Consider the following 20,705-nt stretch of genomic DNA (forward strand, 5'->3'; position numbering starts at 1 on the left):
GGTCCCCAGTTTCTGGCAGACGGCATTGTGTGTGGGCAGCACTTTGAGCACCCCGTCAAGCACTGTTACCGTCTAACACTTTTCGTATGAAACTTCCGCAACACCTCCTTTTTTGAGTCATTGGTTCCCTCTATTCTGTCTCTATGCCTGTCTGTCTCTCTGGCTATCTGTCTCTTTCTCTGTCTGCCTCTCTTTCTCCCCTCTCTATCTCGCGCCCTCCCTCCCTCCCTCCCTCAAAATGTCCTCTTCTCCTATTAAAAACAGGCATGATATTCTGCAATCCTTTTACAATGTCTACTGTATGCACAATCCAAATAGAAGTCCCCATATAAATATGTTTATGATAATTTCTAGGACTTTATAATCTATGAAAGTAACTTTAGTGATGAGTCACTGGTTCTCAGTGCAACCTTCCAGGTTTTGTCTTTCATGCTATGCCAAGGTCAGGACAGGAGAGAAGAGAGAGAGTAACCTCACCTCTGATGCCACCATGGGAAATGCTCCCACTCAGCTCAGCCTCGGCTCAGACTGTCGCATCAGCATTTCCATAATGTTGTTATATTAGCAGTGTGGACTCCCAGGCCCAGGCAGCATTTTCCAAAAACGACAGACAAGGACCAGTCACGGCACACACAGTACGATTAGGATCGCATTTACTGCTGCTGAAATGTGATTAGATGAGAGTCTCGGGTTCAGATCCAAGGCAGAGCAGGGAGAGGGATGGAGAGGAGGAGAGCTGCTGGGCTGGTTCATGTCTGCTGGACCCTGATCCCCCCGATCTCTCTCTCTCTCTCTCTCTCTCTCTCTCTCACACACACACACACACACACACACACACACACACACACACACACACACACACACACACACACACACACACACACACACACACACACACACACACACACACACACACACACACTGAGAGAGAGAGAGAGAGAGAGAGAGAGAGACCAAACACAACAACTTAGCACAGAAGCTTAGTCAGCTTTTCACACGGCTGGGGAAACGATGCCGAACAAGCTTCAGTCGATCAGCCACAAGTTTTATCTACCGGTTTAAATATGGCTGTGACTGAGTGACACAGTTCTGTCCTGCACATGGAGATAAATACATAAATACAGTATCTATCTATGTGGTCCTTCAGCACAAGTAACAGACAACTCTCAGGTAGTTGAGGACTGAGGAGGAGCACATGGAGCACTGAGGAGAGAAAATGACTGACTGACTTTCTGGCTGTGATTGTATTAATGCAAATCTGATGATGATGATGTAGAATACTGGACTGGATTGAGTACACAGGAGAGGAAAAGTAGGTATTTGCTTTGTGTCGTGTGTGTAAATGGTAGACAAAGCGCAAAAAGTTTGAGGGAAAAAATGATTTTATTCTTTACTCTCTTGCCCTGTACAAATATCATCATCATAGCTATTATATACATTTAACATTCACATAAAAAATACAAAACTATATATTTATGACTGAATCTCTATTCAACATAATATAACAAAATAGACCAAGGTTAATTCATCGATATTTATCCCCACTGTAAATTTAGCAGCTGCTATCTTCTGAAAACAGATTTCTGTTTTGGACAAACAGGTAGTAAATTTACCGCAGCAGTTAAGTCATATGAATATCCCCCAAAGTGTGAGGAAATACAACATGCTTAAGTTTGATATTTTGTATGTGATGAACATTGTGTGGTAAATTGCATTTACTTGGCTCAGAGGGAGTGATATCAATTCAATGATTGACCGCACTTAAAAACATTGGCAATTCAAAGTGTACAAGAGTATCAATGGCATATTATGAAATATGAAAAACAAAAATATTGTCAACTCAAAAATGAAAAAATGAAATTATTCCTATTCAGATGTTGTATAAAACATAATACATACATTGTTTCAGTCACAGTATTCTCCATCCTCTTCCCCATAATGCACAAAAGATATTACATTTCTGAAGGGAAAGAGACAATTGACTAAAAGTATTGGTATGCACTGTACTGGGACTAGGATGGGTAACTTTTGTTCAACAAAAACTAGACAAAGCCATTTTGGTCAGCTTTGAGTTGTAAACAAAACCAGGGCCTTTCTCTCACAAGGGTATATACATCAGTGAGCAAAAAGTTAGCAATAAAATAGACTGGAACACACACAACTAGCTAGCCAACATTTCACAATGGAGGAACACGGTAAAATGGGAAAAATCCAAATCTTTGCCCACGACAAGCAGATGTGTACAGCTCAGATAGAGAATTGCGTTACAGGAGTTTACATGAGAAGAACATCAATGTGGGTAGCATTGCACCTCAAATAAATAATACACTTTCTCTTTGGATAAAATGCAAGAGACAAAGGGTATACAGTAAGACAGACTGACACTGTAAATGTATAAATAATAATAAACAAAATATATAAATACATACAAGTAAACAACACACAGAAGTTGTGAAATATACGATTGCTTAGTTCCTTTTCTCTTCCTAGGTCCGGTTTCCCAAAAGCATCTTAAGGCTAAGTTCATGGTTAGAACCATAGGATCTTAGCCTTAAGATGCATTTGGGAAACTGGGCTCAGGACAATAAATAATCATACACTTTATGTACAGTATGAACAGTATTCTGTGGCTGAACTGAAATACTGTTCAGCTATTATGAATGTTTATCATCCGGTCTGTGTTGGAGGACGTATTGATTGAGAAAACCTTAGTATTCCTGCTCTTTTTCCTCCTCTTCTTCATCCTCCTCTTCCTCAAAGTTCCGTATCTGATGGTGGATATATGGAAGAGCAAACGGTCCACTTGCTGTTGCGTCAGTGGACATAACAACAGCACAGAATCTCACTGCAACATTTAGCTTCTTTTCATTGACTTGATTCGGTGGCAGTCTTCTTCTCCCGTACGGGACATGAAGCAAGGTGATTCTGGTTATAACAGAAGCTGGGTCCTGGGAGGCTGAGACGCTGGGGTGTTGGATGGGCTGGGCAGGGCAGTGGTGGTCACGGTGGTGTATGAGGGTTTAGTTGGCTCAGTGGTTTAAATCTGGTTTAAACCTGGAAATAGAGAGAACAGAACAGAGCTCATATACTCATCCTTACAATACAATATAATACAACTTAATTTCTGTATTGTGAAACTCTGCTTTCAGCTGATGCACAAGACGGGACTGGGACCTATCTCATTTCTGCAAAGGACCACCCTGTTAGTGTGGTATTTGCCCTTTAAAAATATTTATCTTCAAAACAAACATCCACAGGCAGATGTAGTCAAAACCCCATCCAAAAAACAACCCATCCAAAACCCAGTCCTCATAATCCACATGCTGAAATCATTTAATCACAGCAACATTACTGTTTACTGTTTACAGGAGAAATACAAGGCATTGTGGTAATTATAGGAAGGATACACTGAGAGACATTCATCCATGTTTTGAATTAATCAAACATCACGGGAACAATAGAATAACAGTCACTTTATGAGGTGGTCGGTCATAAGGTTTGCCTATACATTGTATCTAACCTCATCCCCAGGCTCATTTCTTCCACAGAGAGAGATAAAGACTGAATTATCATACTTGTACAAGCAAGTTATTTTTGTGCAAGTGACTTTGCCACAATCAGCACACTAAGACAACTTTAACATAACATCACATTGTGAAAATACGATGAGGGATGGGTTGGAGTTATTTTTCATCCTAACTTCCACTTAAGTAAAATGTTAACTTAGTCATGCATTGATGTCACTTAGGATTTTCCCCTCAATGATGACCTTGGGTAAACTTTGGGTAAACATTTGGGTAAACTGACTGGGGAAACGCATGTATTGGAGTTGGAGCCACTTTCTCCTAAGTTCTCAGTGGATGCGTCGCTCTGGTCGAAAGTAGTGCACTACATAGAGAATAGGGTGCTATTTCAAATGCAACCGTATACTTACAGTTGCAGGATCCTGAGTGTTTGACCTCCAGGAGGCGCTGCTGAGCACAGGCGGCCTGCCTCATGGAACACTCGCTGGGGTAGGTGTTGTTGTCACTGGCGCACACACTCTCGGCTTGCCGACTATCTGGACACGCTTCGTCACACACGGAGCAGCGTCCGCGGCCACTCGCTTCATCCCACAGACAACTCTTTGCTCCCCGACACACAATGTCCTCACATGACCTGGCGTCTGGAGAGGAGACACACAGAGAACATCAGACACTATTGTTACACTTCCTCACAGGCCCAGGCCAGTGCAGATCCATTTCTGACTCAAACAGACAGCATGATTCTGGTGATGGCGCCAATAGACTTAGTGCCCTGCCTGTGTGAATTAGAACGGACAGAACAGACACATTTTCTGATGCTTAGTAGACCTACTACTCCAGTATAATCTGACAAAGGTCTTTGTGACCGAAAGCTTGGCACATCAAAGCACTAAAATCTTCATCGATCTACAGTACAAGTCAAAAGTTTGGACACACCTACTCATTCAAGTATTTTTTTACTATTATCTACAATGTTGAATAATAGTAAAGACATCAAAACTATGAAATAACACATATGGAATCATGTGGTAACCAAAAGAGTGTCAAACAAATCTAAATATATTTTAGATTTTATATTCTTCAAATAGCCACCCTTTGCCTTGATGACAGCTTTGCACACTCTTGGCCTTCTCTCAACCAGCTTCACCTGGAATGCTTCTCCAACAGTCTTGAAGGAGTTTCCACATATGCTGAGCACTTGTTGGCTGCTTTTCCTTCACTCTGCGGTCCAACTCATCCCAAACCATCTCAATTGGGTTGAGATTGGGTGATTGTGGAGGCCAGGTCATCTGATGCAGCACTCCATCACTCTCCTTCTTGGTCAAATAGCCCTTATACAGCCTGGAGGTGTGTTGGGTCATTGTCCTGTTGAAAAACAAATGATAGTCCCACTAAGCGCAAACCAGATGGGATGGTGTATCACTGCAGAATGCTGTGGTAGCCATGCTGGTTAAGTGTGCCTTGAATTCTAAATAAATCACAGACAGAGTCACCAGCAAAACACCTCTACACCATCACACTTCCTCCTCCATGCTTCACGGTGGGAACCACACATGTGGAGATCATCCGTTCATCTACTCTATGTCTCACAAAGACATGGCGGTTAGAACCAAAAATCTCAAATTTGGACTCATCAGACCAAAGGACAGATTTCCACCGGTCTAATGTCCATTGCTCGTGTTTCTTGGCTCAAGCAAGTCTCTTCTTATTACTGGAATCCTTTGGTAGTGGTTTCTTTACAGCAAGTCGACCATGAAGGACTGATTCACACAGTCTCCTCTGAACAGTTGATGTTGAAATGTATCTGTTACTTGAACTCTGTGAAGCATTTATTTGGGCTGCAGCAGAGGTAACTCTTTGTCTTCCTTTCCTGTGGCGGTCCTCATGAGAGCCAGTTTCATAATAGCGCTTGAAGGTTTTTTGTGACTCCGGATTGACTGACCATCTTGTCTTAAAGTAATGACTGACTGTCGACTGATTGGCTCAAACGCATTTTGAAGGAAAGAAATTCCACTAATTAACTTTTAACAAGGCATACCTGTTAATTGAAATGCATTCCAGGTGACTACCTCATGAAGCTGGTTGAGAGAATGCCAAGAGTGTGCAAAGCTGTCATCAAGGCAAAGGTGGCTACATTGAAGAATCTCAAATATAAAATATATTTTGATTTGTTTAATACTTTTTTGGTTACTACATGATTCAATATGTGCTATTTCTTGTTTTGATGTTCTTACTATTATTCTACAATGTAGAAAATTGTCAAAATAAAGAAAAACCCTTGAATGAGCAGGTGTGTCCAAACTTTTGACTGGTTCTGTAAGTGTACAGAAACTCCATTCTACAATCGATGTATCAACTTCACATGCAACTCCACATATTGACGCTCTAGTACTTACCAATGCATTTCCCTTCGTAGGCCACACCAATGGACCTTCCCAAGATGCACGTGGCTCTCCTCAGGTGGCAGGAGCTGGCGTAAACAACACCATCGTTCCCACACAGGTACTGGTCTGGTGACGTCACCTCTGGACACTGGTGATTACATGTCACACAGTAGGCGTTATTCGTCTGGTCCACGACACACGACGCGCTACCGGGACAGCGGACTCCATGACATGTCTCTGTGGATGGAAACACGCACACGCGCACACAGACAGAACCATTTAGAGGCACGACTGACATATGTGACACTGTTCATGACATGTGAACCCTTCAATTACACACAATTAGATCATTTCACTTCACCAATCTCAGAGGATTCACTCACGTGTGATGTTTGTTTTTCCCTTGCTGCTATAGAGCAGTAATATATAAGCTTTCCTTACTGCCCAAGTTTGACTTAGCCTATGTGTGAAATCAGATGACAGACTCCGCCTCACACTTCTGGTCTTTTTTTGGACCTGCATCACTCTAAAGTTGTCTAAACCAGCTGTTTCTATGCCCACGCACCAGAACATGTGCTGTGAATCAGGTTGATACACTAGTCTACAATAGTTGATACTCAGCCTCACACACGTTGAAGTGTGTGTGCACCGTCTACCAGTGAGTGAGTCCTGGCCCAATTTAGGCAGTGAGCCTAGTAATGCCTAGTCTACTGCCTCCAGGTCATACACAGTAAGTACAGTAAGCCCCTTGTGCCATACATGGGAAAACAGTCTTTTAACCTAAGCCTGGTATAGTCTCACAAGTCAGACAATTGTTTTCCGAAATAATACATATAAGTGAAAGACTGGAAATGGAAGCTAAGTCTGGCTGAAAGTTCCTCACTCAAAGTGAGAGCATGTCCTCAATTGACCCTGTTTAAATGAACTGGCTGGGTTGCAAAATTCCTGAAACGTTTCCAAAAATTCCCAGAATCAAGAGGGAATAAGCAGGGAGGGATCCTACAACAGGGATACTGTCTCTGGAAAACGTAAGAATTTTGGCAAAGTTTCCAGATTTTTGCTACCCTAATCCTGAGAGGGACTTACTGCGGCAGCGCCCGTGGTACTGGACCTCCAGGTTGGGATGGTTTCTGCATCGGGCCCTGAGCATGGTACACTCGTCCCTGTAGGACTTTCCATCGGACCCACAGACGGACCCCTGCCCTGTGATGTTGGAGCAGTCTGGAGCACACACACACCTAGGCTTGTTCCTCTTGTTCATCTTGCATCTCTTCCCAGGACCACAGTCGACGCTGTCGCATGTTTCTGAAATGGATGGATGGATGGATGGTTGGTTGGATGGATGGATGGATGGATGAACCGGTCATCATACATAATGGGTCCGTCTGATATAAGGACAAATGCCTTTATCAAAACCCATTATTACAGGATACTATGTGGGAGTCATTACTTAACATTACATGCCACACACTTTATAACATGTTGGAGTTTTCTGCAAGAAGTTCCACCAAGTTTCAGAATAATGTTGCACCGCTTGCAATGAGGACATTCATCATTACCACACACTTTCACTCACCTTTACAAGGTATGCAATTAGGCGCGCCTCCATTGAAGATCATCCACCGGAACAGCGTGCTGTTGGGCACGTCTTCCTCGGTCCATGCCGTGCCCAGACGACCACTCCGGCAGCAGTCCTCCCGGGTCATCCCGGACATGTAGAGCACCTGGCACCGGCCGTTCTTACCCTGCTGCAACCAGCAGTTACCGGCTGGAGAGAGACAGCCCATGTCCAATTAACGTCTCATATCACAGGTATAATGGTTAGAGCCTTATTTGAGCAGGCTACATCTTAAACAACACCACATTTCCCCCTATACCACCCTCGAACTTTGCTCTAAACAAAAAAGTATAAATGGATACATATACAGTATGTGTGTGTGTGTGTGTGTGTGTGTGTGTGTGTGTGTGTGTGTGTGTGTGTGTGTGTGTGTGTGTGTGTGTGTGTGTGTGTGTGTGTGTGTGTGTGTGTGTGTGTGTGTGTGTGTGTGTGTGTGTGTGTGTGTGTGTTTAGAGCAAAGTTCTACAATACAGGCTGTGCCAAATGTGTCTGGTTGCGTAAAGACCAATAAATCCCAACGCAGCGGGATTTCACCAAAGGACGCACGAGAGGAGCCGCGCGTAACTCCTCCTTGGGACTCACCAGTCCATCTGTCTCAGCTCAGCTCGTAGGACATTGACCCACTTGTAAAGGTATAGGGAGTCATGTTGACCAATCTCCATGTGCAATAGATTCCTTCTTCAGACTACCCACGCGTCATTTTATGATGCATAACATTTTGCCATGAACTCCATTAGACACAATCACCAATTGTTTAATACAAAATCACCCATATGTTCTTATGACGTATTTAAAAGATGCCTTTACTGGGCTTGGTACCGCGTTTTCTTAGAAAATGTGTTAATTTGGAAGTGGAAAAAACATGAAAGTACATAACTACAACTGAATTCAGTCCAGAAAGTCAGAAACAAAGATATAACTCAAAGTTACACACCCATGCAGTCGCCTTTCTATTTTGTATGAAATAAGACACAAGGTTGAATGAAGGTTCCCATGGACTGATGCACCAATGTCGCCTACAACTTGACCTTAAAAAGTTATGCCGTATCACATTATTAATCATAGCATACTCACCCTGGACTTTGTGGTCCTCCATAAAGTGAGTGAACCACATGAAAAGCGCAATCACGCCTTGGCGGAGCTGCGGTGTTTGTAGCATCCTAAACATGAGGACAGAAGGCGGACTGGCGTGAGCGACTAGACGCGCAGCGGAGAAGTTGTGTCTGTGCGCACGCAATGCCAACCCTCAGTGAGTGACTGTCAAACTGTCCGACTCCGTCTCTCTTTTTAAATCTTTAAGGGGGTCTCCTCAAGCAAAATATCTGAAGTGGGCGGTCTTCAAATTGGTGGGGGGTGGAGAGAGAGATATATTTTATAATAGCTTCCCCTTCATCAGGTAGCCTACTGAAGAGCAACTCAATATTGAGCGTGCATTAAAGACTGCTTTGGGGCAGGAGTATTGACGGTTGTGGTGCGTATAGATATTGGCAAAACCACAATGTTGACCAGAGAGGGCATTAATATCAGTCCCGAAATCCCAGAAAATATCGGCTTTTCAGTTATCTGACTTTCATTTATCTGCATGTCCAGCCCTTAGATTTAGCCTCACAATTAAGTGTTTTACCTTTTTCTTTTCAGGACCAACCATGGCTACAAGTAGAACACAAAACAATTTGATATAAATAGTTGCATTCATGAGTTGTACAAATGTCAATACAAAAATAAGGTCTGACAAAGCAAATACCTGATAAAATAAAGTATGAATGAATATGAATTCTATGTGTACAGAAATTGCCAGCTCACTGGGAAATGAATATCCAACTAGTCAGTGACAACTGTGTGTGAGTTTGTTTGAGTTTGTGACAGCAACCAAGTGAGCTTATTACAGTATTATAGACATTATGTCCTAAGACTTTCTGTGACCTTCTATGTAGAAGCACCCCTTCTAATCACGCTTGCGTAGCGTCATAGAGCGAAACATGTGGTAGTGAGAGTATCATCTTTTCATGAATAGATTTGAATTGTTTGCAGCTCAAACCATTCGGACTCCACACACATTTTTTTGTTGTAAAAAGACCAAGACACCGGCGCCTTCGGGACTCTCTCAAACACCGCTCTAGCTCAGTCCCTGTTAATCACACAGACTAATGGTTGACATCGACAGATGTAGAATAAATATACCAATCCAATGGTACAACCCGGAAGTCTGTTGCTCAAACACACAAGGTTTAAAAGAGGTTAGAAGTCCAAAACGTGCAGGCTTTATGGTGGGACTCGAGCCTTTTATTCAGATTTCATAAATTGTAGGCTACCTGTGTCATGAACTGTACAGATACTTGAACACCATATGACGTATATGTTTCACAGCTCATTTGCTGTTGTTTGCTCAAAAGATGTGTTGAGTAAAATGTCATACAACCAGCTCAGTTTTAAATTGTCATTGAAATTCATTTGATGCAACAACAAAAAATATTACAAGAGTGATTTCATGTCCAGCGAGAAATACAAATGCAAATAGAGTTACTGGAATGTGCAGAATTATTTTCCAGTGGGCTAGTACCCCCATGCATAGGCTGTGGCCTCAGTTCCAGTTTTGATGCGTTAATCTTTTTAAGTGCTCCATTGCAGTGTGGATAGATAGCGACTAACAGATGATAATAATAGCTGTTAGAATACCACCATTCCAATAATAGATTGGACAGTTGTTTGGCCCTCACTCGCTGGGGTCAAATATATAAATATAGGCTGTCCAATCCCGTCTCCAAAGAGGCTTTTAAAGATAAACGTAAAAGTTTAGCTGCCTGCTGAACAGCCTTAGTGTTGCTTGTATATGGCTCTTCCCCATGTCTCAACGCGTCAACAGGTGGCATCTCACTTTGCATTCAAGGTAAACGATGGAGAATCTCTTCCCAATCGGAAATGACCTTTATATTTCTATGGGGGCTGGAGAAATGTAACCACTCTCAAATTAAGAGACAGCTGCTATGGATGCAATTACTTTTTTCCATCCATGATATCAACATCGATATCAACATTATATTAATCCTAATTTGAGGCTATACAGTGTTCGTTTACATTTACTTTGTTTACAAACATTTGAGTAAACAAGCTTATATTGTGGGTTCTGATGGGGTACGACAGTTGAACTAAGCTCACGAGGCATTTATATGTTCTATTCTTCAAGAATCATATCATCAAGGTACATGTCATTAATTTCTAAGTCCAAAAATGGATGTGGCAACTGAAGATTGCCCCTTTAAATGGTTAATTTGAAATGTATAACCTTTTGAAACCGACACATATTAATACTAGTTTGCATAGGTTAAACCTCAAATAGCAATACCAGAGAGACATCGAAGTAGAGAGTATGGCATAACAGCTGTGAATGATAGGGGAAAAAATGTGGTTTTAGATTTTCTTTACGGCATCATTTCGGTTTATTTGGGTCTATCCTACATTTGTAATGTGTTATGGGGACATCTGGTGGCCTGTCTGTTAGTTTTGGAGTGAATGTACACTCCTCCTATTTCCTGCCTTCTAGTCAGCTGACTGCAAGGAGGCGTGAGTGTAACGAAAATATGCATGGGAGATCTCAATTGATTTTACCTCGCGGTCTCGCTCCTGCCTCCTTCTCAAAACCCCATTGGAGGAGAAGATCAGAGGGGCGGGATCTATGGCTATCTTATCCAATGGGTTTTGAGAAGGAGTCGAGGAGAGAGGACGCCAGGAGGATGCAATTGAGATTCTCCCTTGGTAGTCTACGGGTCTGGAGTCCTGCAGTAGTAACATAGCAGTCTACATTAATTTATCAATGTTGCGGATACAACTTAATTCATGACTACCGAGGTAAGCGCAGTTGACGGTTCAAGAGTTTGTATTTGCCAAAAGAAACAAGTGGGATGCAGAATTATTTCAATATTAATCTGAACTGTCAGTGTCTTCATATCTGTCAAAGGTAGGCCTACAGCAGTGCATGTGTTTTTACGTGTTCAATAGGTGTCAGTGTTCTATTTCGCCAAAAGTGCCGAGTTGACGGGACTCAAATCAGAGACGATCAGGGTCGCCTCAGAACTGACGACCGTCGAGCTGTGGCAAGACCTTGTCAGCAGACACCCCAGGTAAATACGAGACCCTACAAGTTCAATTAGAAGATATCTAGTAATTTAACTCATTACTTTATTAATGTAATGTATTTTCTTTATTCCCAAGACTATCTGCTGTGCGCGATTCAGTTGTTTTGGCTGTGCGACAGGAGTACCTGGCCCTTGGGGACGTGCGTGTGAGCCTTAGGGACGGGGATGAGGTTGCTGTCATTCCGCCATTGAGTGGAGGATAAATTAAACATAATTTAGGTAAAAAATGAATTAACATTAACTCGCTTAATCATGAAAGACAAATTCACATTGCATATGTAGTATTGACCATTTGAATGACTTTTCCTTTAGGTTCAGCTTTTTGTCCCCTGCGGTAAATTCGACTACTTTTTCACCATCTCCACCAATTTCAATTTAATGTCAAATGTCTGCTTCTTTTAGATCCCTCATCCCTCGTTCCTAACCCAGATGGCTGAGGCGGAAGGGGATCCCAGGGATCTCGTTAAACTGACACATGACAAACTCTCTGTGGACACAGTGTCCGACTCTGTCACCTGCCCTTCCTGTGGAGCCATCTCCATCTTCATAGGTGGGTAGGGACTACACACAGCTCAGCTCAACTACTGTTTTATGTCTACTGTTATATCACAACAGACGGCATCCCTAGCCGTGTCCTCAGAGTATGCGCAGACCAGCTGGCTGGTGTGTTTACGGACATATTCAACCAATCCCGATCGCAGTCTGTTGTCCCCACATGCTTCAAGAGGGCCGCCATTGTTCCTAAGAAAGCGAAGGTAACTGAGCTAAACGACTACCGCCCCGTAGCACTCACTTCCGTCATCACGAAGTGCTTTGAGAGACTAGCCAAGGACCATATCACCTCCACCCTACCTGACACACTAGACCCACTCCAATTTGCTTACTGCCCCAATAAGTCCACAGACGACGCAATCGCAATCACACTGCGCTAACCCATCTGGACAAGAGGAATACCTATGTAAGAATGCTGTTCATCGATTACAGCTCAGCATTTAACACCATAGTACCCTCCAAACTCGTCATTAAGCTCGAGACCCTGGGTCTCGACCCCGCCCTGTGCAACTGGGTCCTGGACTTTCTGACGGGCCGCCCCCAGGTGGTGAAGGTAGGAAACAATGCACGCCTCCAACTCAATCATCAAGTTTGCAGACGACACTACAGTGGTAGGCGTGATTACCAACAACTACGAGGCGGCCTACAGGGAGGAGGTGAGGGCCCTCGGAGTGTGGTGTCAGGAAAATAACATCAGTAAAACAAAGGAGATGATCGTGGACTTCAGGAAACAGCAGAGGGAGCACCCCCCTATCCACATCGACGGGACAGTAGTGGAGAAGGTGGAAAGTTTTAAGTTCCTCAGTGTACACATCACGGACAAACTGAAATGGTCCACCCACACAGACAGTGTGGTGAAGAAGGAGCAACAGTGCACCTTCAACCTCAGGAGGCTGAAGGTAGTTGTTGTGAAATTGTTAGATTAGTTAGATATTACTGCGCGGTCGGAACTAGAAGCACAAGCATTTTGCTACACTCGCATTAACATCTGCTAACCATGTGCATGTGACCAATAACATTTGATTTGACATGTTTAATGGAGGTGGTTCGATGAATGCCTAGATTTTAGTTCAGCAGGCTAACACAGAGCTGTGGCACATAGTATGTTCAGTCCAAGCTGAGGCCATAATGCCAGTGATGATTGTGATTCATTATTTCAGGGACGACGAGGAACAGTTTCGAAGGGATGAAAGTGGTGCAGCTGGAGTATGAAGCCTACATCCCCATGGCCGAATCAGAACTCAGGAAGATATACGCTGACATCAGGGCAAGATGGCCGACTGTCAGGCACATCTGTGTTCATCATCGACTGGGGTGAGATTCATAAATCTCTTACTCCCTTCCTTCCTACCTACCTACCTACCTACCTACCTACCACCTACCTACCTACCTACCTACCTACCTACCTACCTACCTACCTACCTGTCGGACTATGGGTGGGGGAACTGTAACACTAACTATAGGATAACTATGCTATAAGACATTTCTTCTTTTTTTTCCCCAGGGTGGTGCCTGTGACTGAGGCCAGTGTGATCATCGGCATCTCATCTCCTCACCGACGGGACTCTCTGGAGGCAGTGCAGTACTGTATAGATACCCTGAAAGGCACCGTGCCCATATGGAAGAAGGTAAGCAGGACCTGATCATGTAGGTTAGAGACGGATAAGCAAAGGTTTCCTATTGTTATTACTGAAATGTTCCATGAACACAATGTTGTTTCCGTAGTCATTATTGTTATTTTAAAGTGTTTACTAAATGTATGTATGGGTACAATGTAGTACAGAATGGTCACAAGACTTATGGTAATCATTGAAGGGACACTTCAGGATTTTGGCAATGAAGTACTTTATCTATCTTCCCAGAGTCAGATGAACTTGTGGATACCATTTTTATGTCTCTGTGTGCAGTTTGATGGAAGTTGATTGCTAACTAGTGTTAGCTCAATGACTGGAAGTCTATGGTAACTGTTAGCATATTAGTAGATACATTTTACATTTTAGTCATTTATCAGACGCTCTTATCCAGAGCGACTTACAGTAGTGAATGCATACATTTCATACATTTATTTTTCTCCGTACTGGTCCCCTGTGGGAATACCATAGGCTTCCAGTCATTGCGCTAACACTGGTTAGCATTTGCTCGCAAAACTACCTCTAACTTCCTTCATACTGGATGCAGAGACATAAAAATGGTATCCATGAGATCATCTGACTCGTTGCCAAAATTCTGAAGTGTCCCTTCAATGATGACCATATGTCTTGTGACCATTCTATACTACATTGTACCCATACATACATTTAGTAAACACTTTCAATTAAGTTGCTCATATACCTGTGCAGTAACAATGTAATTACTATACCTCACTGCCAAAATCCCGAAGTTTAACTTTAAGAAAGAGTTGTGCGAACTTCCACAACTAAACTAATCATTGTCAAGTGACTCAGTCACATGGCTGCAGAGCCTGTCTGAAGACACAGTTTGAGTTACTGCAATTAGTTCCACAGGAAGCTAATGCTGGGGGATGTTTTCTGTCTTTGGTAGGAGGTGTATGAAGCTGACGAGTCCTGTTGGAAAGAGAACAAAGAGTGCCAGTGGACATGACAGAGTTGACTTGTAACCTCATCTAGGAGCTTTTTTATGCCAAATATTAGGTAATACACACTGTATCAGTTTTTTAAAGCGGTCCCTAATACAAAAATAAAGTCAGTCCCACCTTTTATCTACGTAAAGTTTTAATGAAATAAAATGTACCATCAGTACTTTCAAACTTTTGAATGCTATAAAATGTTCATGAAAGAAGTGGCATGTACCCATTGAAAATATATCTGGAAAAATATCAGTGCAACATTTCTTCTCATGAACATTCTCTCAGAGTTTAGTCTTTGCTACTGTGCGTATCTTACACTGAGCTTCTCTTTTCTCTCAATCACGATACAGTAACTTTACAAATAAACAAATTAACCAGTACCCGCTTCTAATATTGTATTTATACTTTTGCTATGTAGGGAATAAGTAAAACACTTTTTTTAAATTGATGATAATGTATCTGAATGATACATAATTCATATTTAAATCGCACAATAAATATTCTCATTTTCTACACATTCAATAACTGCCTTTTGCTCTGATATCACAACATTTTTTACAAATAGTAAATACATCCATTTTTATATTAATCTGATCTGAATACAGTGTATATTCTAAAGACAGTGTCTTCACAGTTGTATGGCTGGGGTAACTATACAGTGTTGTCTCTGTAAAACAGTGACTGAGATACTCAGAGGCAGGAAGTGCATCAGTGAAAGTAGGAAAGAAGGGTTGTGGATTCTGTTAAAATGTTCATATTAAGTACACAAATAAAAAAAGGATGCCTCAGCATCAGTATAACGTCAAACCCCTCCCATTGCAAAGTAAAACACTGAGAATGCCACATGCCAACATATGATAACCATGCCGATTGTCTATAATCTCTTATGCGTAGGCTATTTATAATATACTACTGTGCTTTCCAACCAATTGCACAGTACATTGCACAGTAACATCCATAGATATGACAAATGACTATACACAAGCTTCTTATCCAACAATAGGCCTAAGCCTATGACTTAAAAGCAACAATTATTTCAACAAAAATCAACCAGTACCCAAGTATGAATTCAGCATGTAAAAATGCACCGTAGATTATTTACTTTCCTATAAAGGGTCCAAGATGGCAGACATAATGGGGTCTTTGTTTGGATGTGTTCGATGGTCAGAGGGTCAATGTCTTTCTGCTCACTCAAAACACTCCGTTCACTTCACAACCCAAAACCATTTTAAAGCCACCAACCCAACCAGACAGCCCTTTCCACTAACAAGCCCTTGGTTCAATATGTATGTACAATTCATGTTTGTTCAGTTATTGTTTTGTGTGTGGTTGTGGTCCGTTGGTCATTATGTGTTCTCAGTCTGTAGGCACATTGTTGTTTCCGAGATGGGTTCTTTCCCGTGCCTGGTTCTCACGCTGCTGTGTTCTCCAGTACCTCGGTCTCTGCCTCATCCTCCTCAGTGTTCTGCATCAGCTGCTTGTACTTTCTCCGGAAGAAGCCAAACTGGGGGAGAGGAAGAGAGAGAAAGAGAGAGACAGACAGAGAGGGAGGGAGAGAGCGAGGCACACAGACGTAAGAAATGACATGGTAGTACTTCTTGGTCTTGGTAGGATAAGCTCAGAGCATCTGCTGTTAAGAGAGTTTTACAGCAGTAAAGTCGACAAAAGACTGGCGCATACAGTACCTTCCAAAGCAGGCCAATGACCAGAGCCAATAGAAGCAGGCCTCCAATCACACTGCCCGCAATAACGCCTACAGGCACCTCTCCTTTCACCCCTGGTTTACTGATGGTGACGCCAACCTGCAGACAGGACAGGACAGGACAGGACAGGAGACGGGATGTATCACACTTACGAACGAACGGTCAGGCAATACAAGTATTGTAGCTGTTAATATGCTGTTCATCCCAGATCCAGGAGAGGGCAGTGTAGATGTTAACTTGTACAAAACAACAAAACAAAGGCACTTTTTTTACAGCTTCTCTCTGGGTTTCAAAGATATTAGGTTAGGCTGTATTCAAATGTCTTTGATGTATTATTCCAGTACCGTCAGGTGCTTGTGAGCGATGACCAACAGTTCAGGCTCGGAGGTCTCTATCTCTGTGCTCACAGTCAGCACAGTGGACTGGAAGGATGACTGCTCAGAGACGAGACAGGAGGAGAATGAATGAGGTAATGAGAAGACGCCGTTCCAGAGGAGGAGAAGCGAGCATGTAAATGACGAGGAGTAGGTGAGTGTGCTATCTATACGTACAGCAGCAAAGGTACCGTTCCATATCCGCGTGGTCACATTCACAAAGAAATCGCTCTTTATCCCCATGTCTTTCAGGACACAATTCATAGGCTGGCACTTGACTGTCTTACAGTTCTGGAAACATCAGAAAACAATAGACATGTATTCAGAGGTGATCATTAGATATAAACTGTGACTCTATCTTTGTCTCTGTCTGTCAAAAAAACACACGCACGCACGCAAAAACACACACACGCACGCACCAGATCCTCTGTGCTCATAAGGTTCTCCTTGGAGAAGGATGCTGTGTAAGGCTTCTCACTGATCTTCAGAGGGTCGACGAGGCTGGTTACTTCACAGCTCACTTCGCCAGCCTGCAGAACAGCAACAACATTTGTATTTGTATTGGTCAGGTGGTACGTCCTCGGGCTGGAACCAATCCGTTTCACTGTGTGACGACCCTCCCACTCTGTCTGCCGAATTCTTTCTCTTTGCTCTTGTTTTCCTTAATAGGATGTCGGGGTGTGGAGGGTCGTCAGCGAAATGGGACGCTCTCCACGCGGACACACTGTTAGATTTTGGTCGTGGCTGTTTTGTTTGTTTGTTTGTTTGTTTGTTTGGCACCATTCAACACCCCTCATTATTGCATGTATGCACGCAACCACTTATACTACCGACTACACACACCATTGTTACTTGTTTATAGTTTACTTTAGTGAATAAATATATTTTGGTTATTCCTTGATCTCCACATTGTCTCCCTTTTTGTTACGGGCTACGAGCCGGTTCGTGACACACTGAAGTATCGCGGAAGATATGTGTTAAAATGTAAAGGTAATTTCCGATTGAGCTGAAATATGCACTGTTTACTGGGAACGCAGTGTCCGACCGCGGGAACGGGAATGCAGTGTCCGACCGCGGGAACGGGAATGCAGTGTCCGACCGCGGGAACGGGAATGCAGTGTCCGACTGCGGGAACATTGCCTTTAATTGCCAATCGCACTCTAAAGCGGATCTTCAGCACTACGGATTGAATAGAGCCCGGCGTTGCGCTTAATGTGTTTTGCTCTGTTTTCTCTCTCCTGAACACAGCCCAGCTGTATTCCAAAACAACACCGGCACGGGATCTGGCAGCAAAGACTATTGAGACAGAATGCGAGGGCACAAACTCTGCCAAACGCTAGTTATTTGGAGACAAGACAGGTTGACTGGTTATTAATACTCACAGGTTCCGTTTTGACTCCTGTCACATACAGCAATGGGTTCCCTCTTGCTGTAGCACTGGGCAGTGAGACTGTGAGGTAGGCCAGACTGACTGGGAAGTTCCCTGTAGAGACCTAAACAGAAGAGAAAACACTTATCATTGACGCATCGTACTTCTCTTACCATTTCTGCCACAAGGGGAAAGGAAGTATTTTACCATAAACTGTACACTGTAAAGTACTCAAATGACCATTTCTCACCTTCATAGAGAATTTGAACTCAGGACCGATGTCATTGAAGGTATTAACTGCGGTCTTCGCTTCATTGTCCATGTCAACCACATAGAAATTGAGATTTGATTCCCTGGAGAGGGAGATCTCTGCGTCATAGTGGACAGGGATGGAGATAGAGGCTTGGTTGTCTGACGGGTTCTCCTCTGTGCTGTCACTGTAGAGAGGAGAAGTAAGCTCGTGCAACAGAAGAAGACCCATAGTCCTAACAGAGAACACTATACTATGGTTGGTACACAAACAAGCAAACAAGCACTACCTTAGAGCTTCAAAGCTCACATCGGCTTCGGTCTGCAGTTGATTCAGGTTGAAGTCAAAGTTGATTCCAAATGTCACCTGCAGGGAATAGGGAACAGTGTATTGTTTAGGAACGGCAACCCCGGCTGACAGAGACATAGACCTACACACACGACGGCTGTCTTGCTGTTTGTTGTCAGGTCTTACCTCTTGGTTCTGCCTTAAAGCTGGGTATCCCACCTGGCATGAGAGGGTAAGAGACTCTTTGGTGGAGGTGCACTTCACCTCTGTTCCATCACTCTGAAATGAAACAATGTTAGGTAAATGCTTACTGATAAATATCAAAATAGTCCTCCTCTAGTGCATGTGTATGTGTAAAAAGCAAAGATGCTGATGCATACTGGAGGATTGATGGAGGCGTAGAAGAGGTTTTTGGAGTATGTGGCCGTGACTTGGGTGTTGTACGCATTCTCCTTCTTGTTGGTCACAGACACAGTGAAGGAGAGCCTCTTGTCCTTAAAGCTGACCAGCATCCTAGACGAGCTGCAAAACACAACACTCGTTTTACTCAGAACAATACAGCGGGGGGCAAGAATGAACATATAATTCTACCTGTATGTGCATGGGGAAAATGGAATGCTGTAGAATGAAGACACCACCAGTTTGATGGGGGAATCCATGAACAGATCTCATGGGGCCATGTAAGTTGTCACCATTCACTGGAACAGTGAAAATAACATATGTCCCTCTGACTGGCCAAGGTTGACGACCTTACCACTCACTTTAAGAGTGTCTGTCTGTCTGTCTGTCTGTCTGTCTGTCTGTCTGCCTGCCTGCCTGCCTGCCTGCCTGCCTGCCTGCCTGCCTGCCTGCCTGCCTGCCTGCCTGCCTGTCTGTCTGTCTGTCTGTCTGCCTGTCTGCCTGTCTAATGTGTATCATATAGCGGTTGGGATTCAAACAAACCACACTGCATTTGACTGTTAAAGGTTATTTATGTTTGAGCCGCATCTGTAGTGTTTACCGCGAATGCTATCTCCGTGAAAGTCAAGGAAATTGCTTTTGAAAGTCAAGTACAGTGCAATGTCGGCACATTGGGGTTTGTTTGAATCCCGGTCTGTGTCATTCAACTTATGAAACAAGTTTTTATGTATTTTCTTTAACCAGCAAGGCTTAATAGAGAAAGTGTATTCCCACTAAACCAGACCAACAGAACAGAACAGGACTTATTTGTCTGTTCCCATAGAAAAACATATGGGAATACTTGTCTAATAATACGAGACATGTCCGTTATTCCTGAGCTCATGGAGGAAGAGTGTAGGTTGAGAGTAGCCTGGTTTAGTCAGACTGAATGCTGTGCTCAACATTGAGCCCAGTGTTCAGTCTGGTTTTACTAGGCTAGGTTGAGAGAGTGTCAGAGTTCACCTGGGAATCATCTCTCCTTTCTTCAACTTCAAGAGCAGGTCACTCAAACACACCTCGTCAGAGCCACAGTCTTTGGAGAATGGGATCTGTTGTAAGAGTTCACATGACATGAAATCACATTTTATTTGTTACATGTGCCGAATACAACCTTACAGTGAAATGCTTTCTTACAAGTCCTTAACCAACAATGCAGTTTTAAGAAAATACCCCAAAAATGTATGAAATAAAAGTAACAAATAATTACAGAGCAGCAGTAAGATAACAATAGCGAGGCTATATACAGAGGGTACCAGTACAGAGTCAATGTGCGAGGGCACCGGTTAGTCGAGGGTAATTGAGGTAATATGTACATGTAGGTAGAGTTATTAAAGTGACTATGCATAGATAATAACAGAGAGTAGCAGCAGTGTAGAAGAGGGGTTGGGGGGGAAATGCAAATAGTCTGGGTAGCCATTTGAATAGATGTTCAGGAGTCTATGGTTTGGGGGTAGAAGCTGTTTAGAAGCCTCTTGGACCTAGACT

The 20,705-nt window shown here is 43.1% G+C and overlaps 4 protein-coding genes across 5 annotated transcripts in view; 2 read left to right on the forward strand and 2 right to left on the reverse strand.

Moving 5' to 3' along the window:
• Window positions 1-1,364: 1,364 nt before the first annotated feature.
• On the reverse strand, window positions 1,365-8,798 carry LOC106561792 (follistatin-A). Of its 2 annotated transcripts, none has more exons than XM_014126042.2 (6): window positions 8,601-8,798; window positions 7,485-7,676; window positions 6,995-7,213; window positions 5,921-6,145; window positions 3,935-4,165; window positions 1,365-3,054 (listed from the first exon to the last, which is right to left on the reverse strand). In XM_014126042.2, exons 1-6 carry the CDS (start codon window positions 8,692-8,694, stop codon window positions 3,038-3,040), a joined length of 978 nt encoding a protein of 325 aa, XP_013981517.1. In that variant the 5' UTR covers window positions 8,695-8,798; the 3' UTR covers window positions 1,365-3,037. The 2 variants fall into 2 exon arrangements, with proteins under 2 accessions (XP_013981517.1, XP_013981522.1); XM_014126047.2 differs by having other exon boundaries at window positions 1,365-2,768; window positions 3,924-4,165.
• Window positions 8,799-11,226: 2,428 nt separating this feature from the next.
• mocs2 (molybdenum cofactor synthesis 2) lies at window positions 11,227-11,868 on the forward strand. The gene is made up of 3 exons (XM_045688457.1): window positions 11,227-11,372; window positions 11,523-11,644; window positions 11,736-11,868. Exons 1-3 carry the CDS (start codon window positions 11,361-11,363, stop codon window positions 11,860-11,862), a joined length of 261 nt encoding a protein of 86 aa, XP_045544413.1. The 5' UTR covers window positions 11,227-11,360; the 3' UTR covers window positions 11,863-11,868.
• A 199-nt stretch (window positions 11,869-12,067) lies between these two features.
• On the forward strand, window positions 12,068-15,178 carry LOC106561814 (molybdopterin synthase catalytic subunit). Its single transcript, XM_014126065.2, has 4 exons — window positions 12,068-12,209; window positions 13,372-13,525; window positions 13,716-13,839; window positions 14,753-15,178. Exons 1-4 carry the CDS (start codon window positions 12,089-12,091, stop codon window positions 14,810-14,812), a joined length of 459 nt encoding a protein of 152 aa, XP_013981540.2. The 5' UTR covers window positions 12,068-12,088; the 3' UTR covers window positions 14,813-15,178.
• The window catches only part of LOC106561807 (integrin alpha-2), a 41,021-nt gene continuing 35,241 nt past the window's right edge, over window positions 14,926-20,705 (reverse strand). Inside the window, exons 19-29 of the mRNA XM_014126056.2 lie at window positions 20,184-20,269; window positions 19,163-19,304; window positions 18,969-19,061; window positions 18,784-18,860; window positions 18,495-18,681; window positions 18,258-18,368; window positions 17,295-17,405; window positions 17,053-17,166; window positions 16,846-16,935; window positions 16,484-16,600; window positions 14,926-16,302 (exon numbers count right to left, since the gene is read on the reverse strand). Of these exons, the coding sequence (XP_013981531.1) occupies window positions 16,210-16,302; window positions 16,484-16,600; window positions 16,846-16,935; window positions 17,053-17,166; window positions 17,295-17,405; window positions 18,258-18,368; window positions 18,495-18,681; window positions 18,784-18,860; window positions 18,969-19,061; window positions 19,163-19,304; window positions 20,184-20,269 (1,221 nt within the window). The 3' untranslated portion in view covers window positions 14,926-16,209. The remainder of the gene's footprint in view (window positions 16,303-16,483; window positions 16,601-16,845; window positions 16,936-17,052; window positions 17,167-17,294; window positions 17,406-18,257; window positions 18,369-18,494; window positions 18,682-18,783; window positions 18,861-18,968; window positions 19,062-19,162; window positions 19,305-20,183; window positions 20,270-20,705) is intronic.

Source organism: Salmo salar, chromosome ssa01 (genome assembly GCF_905237065.1).
Source record: "Salmo salar chromosome ssa01, Ssal_v3.1, whole genome shotgun sequence".
In the NCBI taxonomy this organism is placed as follows: Eukaryota; Metazoa; Chordata; class Actinopteri; order Salmoniformes; family Salmonidae; genus Salmo; species Salmo salar.